The sequence below is a fragment of the Neomonachus schauinslandi genome, chromosome 8, assembly GCF_002201575.2.
Source record: "Neomonachus schauinslandi chromosome 8, ASM220157v2, whole genome shotgun sequence".
In the NCBI taxonomy this organism is placed as follows: Eukaryota; Metazoa; Chordata; class Mammalia; order Carnivora; family Phocidae; genus Neomonachus; species Neomonachus schauinslandi.
The window spans coordinates 131,104,659-131,115,290 of record NC_058410.1 but is presented as its reverse complement, the minus strand read 5'-3'; the positions used below and the strand labels follow the sequence as shown (position 1 = coordinate 131,115,290).

At 42.1% G+C, this 10,632-nt stretch overlaps 1 protein-coding gene across 1 annotated transcript in view; it reads right to left on the bottom strand.

Moving 5' to 3' along the window:
- The window catches only part of HIVEP1 (HIVEP zinc finger 1), a 117,188-nt gene that overhangs the window by 43,817 nt on the left and 62,739 nt on the right, over positions 1-10,632 (bottom strand). The window contains 1 exon segment of the mRNA XM_021697233.1: positions 1-1,007. Coding sequence (XP_021552908.1) covers positions 1-1,007 — 1,007 coding nt within the window.

Below are 10,632 nucleotides of genomic sequence, written 5' to 3'. Positions count from 1 at the left end.
TGACTGTGTAGAATGGGCTGGACTTACTGACATCGGTGAAGCAGAATCCATTTGCTGGTTTTGAGGAGTAACCTGAGTTCTACTGGAAGGTGAAGTCAGACTCACAGATGATGTCACTGCTATATGATAAACTTGTTCAAGTTTGGCATTCTCTTGAATTTGCAGATTCGCCAGTGACCTCGTGAAACCTGAACATGCTGGAGGCTGCTGATTTTGTTGGGCAGGTGCAGAAACAAAGTGTTCGTGCTGATTATGTGAATGAGAAACTGGCTGAATCTGCCCGTTCTTCGAAGCAACAGATACGTGCACAGCAAATGAGGTACAAGGAGAAGGCCGCGGCTCAGAAACAAATTCTTGCGGAGTCTGATCTGGGGCCTCCACTGAGCTGCTGTGTAACTGAGAAGGGGGCCGTACAATTTTATTTGGTCTCAGTTTTTCTATCTTAACTGCACAAGACGAGCCCTTTTGTGACAAGGTGCTCAGTTCTGGCTCCATTGCTTTCAGTAAGACATCGAATGCGGTGTTTGTATAAGAGGAAGAAGTAGGACTATGAGTGGAGGAGGTACATTCACTATGGTCAGTCCTGGTTTGACTTGACAAAGAACCAGAGTCACATTTTGCGTCCAGGAAGTCTAACTTGGTGGGGTCGGAGCCTTCCGATCCCCATCTACGCAGTTCAGATGCATGCTGCAGAAACAAGGGCTTCTTTGGGGAGACCAAGTCTTCGGATTTAGGGGCCTCGGCAACTACCCCAGGTGTTTCTCCATTTTGTTTCATAAACTGCTTCCCGTTTTTTACGGGACTAGGATTCTGTTTCCTGTGAGACTCTGAAGCACTCTGAAGAATAGCAAAAGAGGACTCTTCTGTATTTTGTTTATGTTTCGCTTGAAGAGGATTCCTCAGTGGGGATTTTGGTATTTTTTTCAGGTGATTCTCAGCTACAATCTTTTTTCGTTTCACACCTTTAAGTGACTCTGAAGTTGCTTTAATGCCAGCCTCTAAGATTTCTGTTAAGAAAAAAATTAAAAATACGAATTGGTAAAATGGTATATATACTAACTATATACATATTTTTTTAAAATTAAGATTATAATCACAAGAGCGCTATGACACTGAAAAAGGTAGTCTAGGAGAGCTTATTTTGGATAACACTGCATTCGAACGTTCTGGCAATTTTAAGAATGTTGGCAATCAAAATCTATTGAAACAATCAGGCAAAGACCTTTGTGTACATTTCCGGAATGTTGTGTTTCTCTCTTGACCACCTCTCTCACCAAGGTCCTAGAACCAGATCTTTCAAAAACTAAATTACCCTTCCCTTCACACTGACAGCTGAGGACTCTGTCTACACAACAGACTGACAGACATGCCCCACAAAAGAAAATTCAACCTTTTAATGCTGGGTATTTGACTGTCTTCTCACGTTTAGTATCTTTTTTTTTTTTTTTTTAAGATTTTATTTATTTGACAGAGAGAGACACAGTGAGAAAGGGAACACAAGCAGGGGGAGTGAGGGAGGGAGAAGGAGGCTTCCCGCGGAACAGGGAACTCAATGCAGGGCTCGATCCCAGCACCCTGGGATCATGACCTGAGCCAAAGGCAGACGTTTAACGACTGAGCCACCCAGGCGCCCCACATTTAGTATCTTTTAAGGCAATCTCCTCAGCAAGTTTCTAGGAGTATTGTTCTAAAATATGCAATATTGATATTCTTGTGAGAAATATAATGATTTTTAGAACAAACATACCTCAGATGATCATGAGATATTAGCTGATAGAAGCATGAAGAATTGCTAATATGGCAATTTTACCAATGAACAAAAACTTCATGAAAGTAAAAAAAAATCTATTTGTGGTTCTTCAACAACACAATTTAAAAGTCATAATGTTGTAATGGCCTTTAGTTTAAAAAGAAAATCACCATTTTAACTGAGCAAAATATTCAATGGCTAGGTTTCTTTTTCATTAATGGCAGGAAGGTGACTAGAGCTAATTGCAGGACAGAAGGGATGAAACCACCTTCATTTCTGGTTGTGTTGGAAGTAAATCAGTATTTCAATGGCATCAACCACCCACAATCTCTGCCAACTATTTTATTTTTGAGTAGTGACTACTTGTGATAATTTCATTTGTTTCCATTTGCTGGATCCTTGGGCACACAGACAAAAATTATTCAAGCTCGTATTATTTATTTGTACAAAAGTCAAATACTCTAATTCCTGATTATTATATAGCTGTTGCAATGTATGTATCTGAAATTCGTATTAGACCAAAATGTCTCCACCATAATAACCACTTTATATTAACTGAAGATAAAATTTACATAGGATAAAAAATATCCTAGTCATCTTGCAATTATCAGTTTATGTGCTGTCACAGATTAACTTAATGAAAAAATACATTACTAACACGCTAACGAATCAGAAGAGCAATAAAAGGGAGGGGTGCCTTGTGACTAAGATATTTGAGCTAAGAAAATAGGGGGAAAAAAGTATCCGGTCTGTTGATAAGAAATGATGTTGAGCAAATCGTTTTTATCCTTTGATCCACTCATTTATACGATGTTTCCCACTGGTTTTCCCTTTTCAGGATGAACGTAATGAAGCTAATGATGTACTCTCTGCCTCTTATTAGCCATGCCAAGCAAACACGTGGAAATGAAAAATCGTAACTCGTCATCTGGGGTGAGTGGTTTCTCCCACTGTTTCGAGAAAGCATGGAGGTGGGTTATAAGAAAGGTGAAAGCCACCGGGCTGTCAAAACACATATAAAAAGAGAGAAGAGAAACTGCTGAAGGAGCAGTTCCAAACTGTCAGAACATTCAGAAACACAAGAGATTTCTAAAAAATCTGCCCATGCCAAACCCCATCTAAGACCTATGTAGCCAGAGGCTTGGTTGGTAGATGGGTTTATTTTGTTATGTTTTACATAGGTTTTGGAATAAGCTTTTATTTTTAGATAAAGTTATTTGTAAAAAAAAAATGCAACAATGTTTGGCACTCCAAAGGAAAATGCGAAAATTCAATGCACAGGCAAAACACCCAGAAATACCACACCAAGTTTTAAAGGGATTCTATACACGATCCTACGTATGTCTTAAACAGAAAGAGTAAAATTTAACTTTGTACTTAAAATGAAGCTGAAGTGAAAATAAAGGAAAAACTACACTTAAATCCATATTTCTTTATAGAGACACTACATTCCTAAAAAATTCCTCTGAAGACTTTGAAAAACATATTTTAAACAGATTTTCTGAACTACAAGTTTCAATTTTAGATGAAGACCAACTCTCTCTCTTTTGTCAAAGTGTATAACATTTACATTCTATTTGCATAGTTGTTTACTCTTGGTTTCTCTAGTTGAGTTCTAACACTTGGTGCTAAATACATCGATTCTTTCTTTTTTTTTTTTAAAGATTTTATTTATTTATTTGACAGAGAGAGACACAGCGAAGAGGGAACACAAGCAGGGCGGGGTGGGAGAGGGAGAAGCAGACTTCCCGCTGAGCAGGGAGCCCCATGCGGGGCTCAATCCCAGGACCCCGGGTTCATGCCCTGAGCCGAAGGCAGACGCTTAACGACTGAGCCACCCAGGCACCCTTCGATTCTTTCTTTTAAAACTGCATGCTCCTTTGCTATCTGGCAGTGATGATAAAGTGGAAAAGCCTGGAGCCAGCCTGACTGCTGACCTCCCTTCAGTGGAGAGTATGTTCCTAACAGTCTTTTTCTGAGTTGTGGTCACTCTTCTAAGATTTTGTCAGGTCTCCTTTAACAGGGTTCCCTCTCCTTGTTGAAGGGATGAAGCCCATTCCATCCCGGGTGGGGATGACTCTGCATGTTGGATCAGTCTCTAAATCTAAGGACTTTGTTGTCATTGTTGTTGTGAAGGGAAAGGATGGTGGGGGGATCTGTCTAGAGAGGGAGGGTACCAAGCCCATCTGAGATGAACACCGCACTATCGTTCTAGAGCTGGAATTCAAACAAGTTGCATGCCTCACTACTGACTGTTGCCTTCCCCGCTTTGGTTCTCAAGATTTGGGGCAGGAGTGCACAGAGCGGATGGCTAGGCCATCTGGCCAGGAATTACAGATAGAAACCTCCTTGTAGGAACCAATGCGTGGAGCAGAACGAAGCGGCAGACCCTTGGGTCTTCAAGAATGAAGCACCCAGGGTAGTTTTGTCATTGTGATTAATCTCAAATCAATCCAGCGGCGAGTGACAGTTGTTATTTTCTCCTGCCCACCCAATCTACAGCAGAGAGCACCATCATCAGTGTGGCTATGGCCACAACGTCTGGTATACAGTTACTGTGGGCCACCGAGTTAAGAGGATGCACAGACCAGAATGCCTCAAGGCAGAAGTACAGTTGGGGCAGAGGGTGGGAAGGGTAAAAAAAGCTTTTACCAGCAGCACATGTGCTTTGCAATAACTTTAAAGGCAATTTGTTATTATGGTAGACTAAGCTGAGAATTGGAGGATCTGAGAGAAAGACCATGGGACAAGTGGTGGAAGGCAACGGAAGGACAGTGTCTTGATGTCATGCCCACTCTCCACCGGCCAGCACACAGGCCCACCTTCTGCCCCAAGTGTGGACTCTGCTTCACAGTTGCTACCATATGGTTCCAGGGCTGCCGGTGTTTTACTAACACTGGGCCTGGAAATGCTTGCTGCACACAACCCTTTCTCCTTACGCAGTGATAACACAGAGTCCGAGTGGGAAAGGGTGGGAAAGGCTCAAAAATGGAGTCAACCAACTGCTGTAACTCGTGTCCTGGTCGGTGTGCTCCTGGAAATGGCTGACAATCGGGCAAAAGCCCCGAGGCCTCACCAGCTCGGATATCCAAACAGGAATTCATTAACACAGATGAATCATGCTGAGGGGACAGACCAAAACTGGCAGCGTTGCCATTGTTGGAAGCTTGATCTGATGGGCTTCGTTAAAAACCAGTTCTCCATCAGGTAGGTGGTTGGAACAGCCTAGAAGATCACAAAGGCCACTTGACCGGGGACAGGTGAATGGTTAGAGAAATAGTTCCCAAGTTCTCTGTAGCTAAGGCACCAGCACTGTGTTTCCCAAGGCACAAGCCTGATAACCATCAGGGCTCCTATATTTTTTGAAGAACACCAAGGAGTGTAGAACAGCACCATCAGCTGGTTTCCAGGATTCCTTCTAGAGAATAACAGAATGAAAACAAACACATCTCCTGGCTCCAGAGAGCATCTGCCTTGCCAGTTAAATATGGCAAAAAATATTCCTAAGGCTGACAGTAGGTATTAGGAACTACAACCTAACAGTATGTTTAAAATCCTGTCTTGGTTGAAGGTGAATCTCTTTTTTCAGATTTACTCAGAGAAACATCAGTGTGAAAAACTTCAGGGTCTTCGGAGTCTTGGGGACACAAGGACGACTTGTGCTCTAACAACAGAGAGCATGTTGTAGCAGAGAGTAAGGAGACCGGGGACACAGACACCATGTGGAAGGCCTTTCAGGAGTTCATGCAAGGGTGAAAATGCTACCTTGAACTCAGGTAGTGACAGTGGGCCTCTCAGCTGATCCAAAGCAAGAAATCCTAAGAAAGGTTTGCCAAAGATTCTGCTGAGTTTCCCATCTTTATCTAGGAGGCCTGAGCTAGTCTATGAGAGGGAAAAAAAAAAAAAAAGCAACTCACTCTCTGTCCCACCAAATCTCAAACTCAATATACATGTGTAACATTGTAAAGTGTAGCTGCAAATCCAGGACTAGAAATTTTCAACAGAGAAATGGTTAGGCTAATTACAGCAGAGGCACTTAACATAACATTACACATCCATTTAAAATAATTACAAAGATTACATAGCAATACGAAAAGTATGATCTATTAAATACAGATGCATATTCTTTTCTTTCCCTAGAGAGAAGTCTGGGCTAGAGGCACAGATTTGGGAGTACACAGAGAGAGCTGTTTTTGTAAAAGGACATAAAGGATAAGCCAGAGAGAATATACGGTAGACAGAGAAGTCTGACTCAGCACCTTGGGTAATCCCTCTATTTAGGGTGAAGTAGAAATGAAAGGAAACAAGGGGTAATAAGAAAGATAAAACAAAACATGTGACAGTGAAGGGCCCGGGAAGTCAGGGTTTAGAGACTCCAAGAAGGAAGATGTGGCCAATAGTGTATTTTTAAATCTTCCATTCTGAGAAGTAACAATAAACAGGAGAGTGTGGGGTTTGGTGGTCACTGGGATCAGGAGGACATCGTTATGGTTAAAAACCATTTCACAAGAGGGTAAGGAGGGAGGGAGGAAGGGAGGGCCTGCAAACACAGAACACCTTCTGAGAAGTAGCTGTGAAGGGAAGGAGAGAGGCAGGGTGTCAGTATCAGCGGAAGAAAAGGACATGGAAGGTTCTTTTGGGATAAGGGAGCACTGGGTGTGGTCACAAACAGGAAGGAAAAGTCAGCACGGAGAGACTGAAAATGTAAGACATAACAAACACATTAATAGGAGATAAACAACTGTACCAGAGGCACACAGGGCACACCTTGTGTCCTTGGGATTCGCTTTACTGCACTTGGCAGATAGTGCCTTTTTTTTCTTTTTTGACAAACTGAAGGTTTATGGCAACCCTGCATCAAGGAAGTCGATCGGTGCCATTTTTCCCGCAGCGTTTTGCACTTCACATTTCCGTGTCCCATTTCAGTCATTCTTGCAGTATTCCAAACTGTTTTGTTATTGTGGTATGTATTACAGTAGAGTTTTGATCAGTGACTATCACTCACGGAGAGCACAGAAGGTGGCTAGCATTTCTTAGCAATACAGTATTTTTTAAGTATATCTTTAAGTTTTTTTTAGGCATAATGCTACTGCACGCTTACTAGACTACAGGAGAGCGTAAACATCGCTTTTATACGTGCTGGGAAACCAAAACATTCACTTGACTCACTTTACTGAGATACTCGCTTTACTGCGATGGTCTGGATCCAAACCTGAACTACCCGTGAGGAGTGTCTGTAATCGGGAGGCTACTGCATAGATGTGGGAACGACGTTTACTTAGCAAGCAACAGGAAGCCTCATTCAGTTCATCTCCACGTTCTTCCCCTCCATCGGGTAATTCAAACATGTAACTTGGCTAAAGAGATGGCATGGCCATCTGGCTCTGTCTACCTTTTTGACCTCCCTTCATAACATTTCCCCCATAGTCACTATGTTTCAGCCACACGAGTGAACTTTCTGATCTTCCACCAGGCCCGTCTCCTTCCTGCCCCTGGGAATTTGTACTTGCCGGCTCCTGAAAAGCCCTCCCTACTCTCAACTCTTTTAAGAGACTGGACCATTTTCAACCTTTAGAGCCTAACTCTAGGCTGTTCCTGTCCACCCTACCTAAGTAGTTACCCCCTACTGCCCACCCATCCCGTTCATTTCCTTCCTAATCTAAATCACAATCTAAAGTGCCCTACTTATCTATTTACATGTTGTTTTTCTCTACCTTTTGATCAGAATACAAATCTCTAAGACACTTTCTTTATTATCCATCTCTACGTATCCAGCCCTTAATAGGTTATCAAAGAAATATTTGCTAGTGAAAAAATACTTCAAGTAAGAGAAAATAAGGGATGGATTTAATATCAGGTGACCTACTGATATAATTCATCACATCAGGAAGACTAACTTAGAAATCCACATGACCATTCTCAATAAGGGTGAATGATATTTAATAAAATTCAACATCATTCCTTATTTTAAAAAATAAAGCTAGATGAGTCTGCTTCAAGATGTAGACACTTGAAAAGAATGTTGTTCCCACCATAATAACATAAAAAAGCTAGAGGTACCACAAAAATCACAACTTCTCTTGAGCCTATCAGAACTTGAGGTCACAGAGCAACCAAAGCCTGAGCTCCATGCAGGGATGCATGAAATGGCTCACCTGGGGCCAAGCAGGGAAGGACATGTGGAGGAAGACATGAAAGCTATTCAAACAAGCAAGAAAATATCATCTAAAACTATAACAAACTGTTAAGGGCTGAGCATGGGCTGGATTGGCCTGGCCTTAGACCCAGGGGAGTCCACACTCACTCCCAGGCTCTCTCCTGTGAGCCTCCAGCAGGTACTCACCCAGAGGGTGGGGTGGGAGACCAGTGAGAGGAGGTGCAGCTCCTGGAAAATGCACAGAGCCCAAGGCCCTCAGAGCTTCTCTCATGTGGAACAAAAACCTTAAACTTCAAGCTGCTGGGCAAAGAGCAGCAGATGTGTCACCCATGTAAACCCCACTGCGGCTTGGGCAAGGATAGAAGAAGAAACCCTTTCTCCCAGGGTAAGTAGGAGACTGTCTTGGGACCAAAATCCCATACTAGTAAAACGAGAGGTCTGCTACCATGAGAGATGGTCAGGAAGCACAGGAACTGTCTAAGACTGAGGCTGGAGCAGGACAAGTGAGCAATCCTCACCAGCCCCCGCTACCAGCCTGGCAATGAGGAAGGAGCAGCAGCAGTCCACCTGCTAGGACAGGTAAAAAGGTGGAGACCACCACTCCCACAATGACACAGGCAGCTAAAGCTGAGCATGGAGCACCAAACTGAGAAAAAACCATCCAGACCCCCAGCCCTTCTATAAGCACAAGGAAATGGCAGGTCATCACTAGAATAATTGGAGGCCAGGGTGGCACATGGAAGATATACACAGCAACACCAAAATCTAAACCCAGCCCAACTCCTGAACAAACTGCTTCAACTCCCCACCTGATCACCTGAGAGAAGAAAAACATGCCCATTTCCAACCACTAAAAACCACTGACCTCAGTAACTACTGTTATATACATGCAATATCCAAAATTCAATATGATGCAGACACTAATGACCCACTGTCAAGAGACAAAACAATCAGAAGAACCAGACTGAGGGATGATTCAGATCCCAGAACTCTCAGGGAATTAAAATAACTCTAATCAATATGTGCATTCACAAATGGGAATTTAAACACACACACAGAGAAGGTCAAATGAAAATGCTAGAAATAAAAGACAAAATGAGAGAGACAGGCAAAGCCTTCTACAGACTCATTAGCAGACCTGACAAAACTAAGGAAGATAGGCCAATAAAAATTAACCAAACAGAAATACAAAGAAGAAAAATAGCATGGAAACTAAATAGGACAGAACAAGAACAGTGCATTCAAGACCCATAGGACAGTATCAAATGATCTAATGTATAACTGGAATCACAAAAGGAAAAGAAAGAATACTGTAGTAGAAATAAGTGAAGAAATAATAGCAAGTGTATTTTTCAAAAATAAACCATAGATCCAAAAAGCTTAGACAACCCCAACTGGATGAGTAAGAGTAAGAATAAAGAAAGATGAGGGGTGCCTGGGTGGCTCAGTCGTTAAGCATCTGCCTTCGGCTCAGGTCATTGTCCAAGGGTCCTGGGATCGAGCCCCGCATCGGGTTCCCTGCTCCGTGGGAAGCCTGCTTCTCCCTCTCCTACTCCCCCTGCTTGTGTTCCCTCTCTTGCTGTGTCTCTCTCTGTCAAATAAATAAATAAAATCTTTAAAAAAAAAAAATGAGAGAAAAAACAAAAAATAAAAGAAAAAGAAAGAAAAAAGGAAAAAATACCTAGACCAATCATATTCAGTGTGCTGAAAACCAAAGATAAAGACAAAATCTTGAAGGTACCCAGAAGTTAGAAAAATGTATTACCCACAGAGAATCAAAGATAAAAATTAAAGCAGACTTCTCAACAGAAACTGTACAGTGACATTTTCACACTACTGAAAGAAAAAATAAATGGCCAACCCAGAATTCTCCATCAAAAGATAACAGTTTTCAAAAATGAAGGCAAAACAAAGACTTTAACAGAAAAACAAAAGCTGAGAGCATTCATTGCCAGCTGGCTTATACTGAAATGTTAAAACCTTAATCTGGATCTACATATATAAAGAACTCTGAAAATGCTAACAATAAAAGAACATCTGAAGAAGAATTTTTAAAATTCCATTACTGTAAAATATAATGCAGTGTGACCCTGCATTTTCCAATATGGTAGTGTGTTTGGCAAAAATAACGGCTCTGCAAAATGTCCACAGCCCAATCCCTGGAACTGGAGACTTTGTTCCTTTACATATGCAAAGGGGACTTTGTAGACGTGGTAAGATTATGGACATTAAAATGGGGAGAGTATCCTGGATGATCACAGGACCTCTTCAAACTTAACTGACAGAAGAAGATGTGTGTGAGAGAGAGAAAAAGAGAGAGAGAGGGAGAGATCTCAAGTGTGACAAACCTGACCAGCTACTGCTGGCTATGGAGATGGAGGAAGGGAGCCAAGATCCAAGGAACAAGGTGGACATTAGAAGCTGGGAAGGCCAGCAAGGACAGGAGGAATTCAGACCCACAGACACAGGAGTTTCATTCTGCCAAAATCTGAATGAGCAAAAGACAGATTCTCCCCTACAGACTCCAGAAAGAAACACAGCCCTGCTAACACCTTGATTATAGCCCAGTGAGACCATGTCAGGTTTCTGCCCTACAAAACTGTTAAATATTTTTTAAACTGCTAAGTTCATAGCAATTTGTTATGCAGTCATAGGTAGCCACTGGGCACATGTGACCTTAAATTTAAAAATGGTCTGCTGCTCAAAAAGGTTAAAAGGACCTACA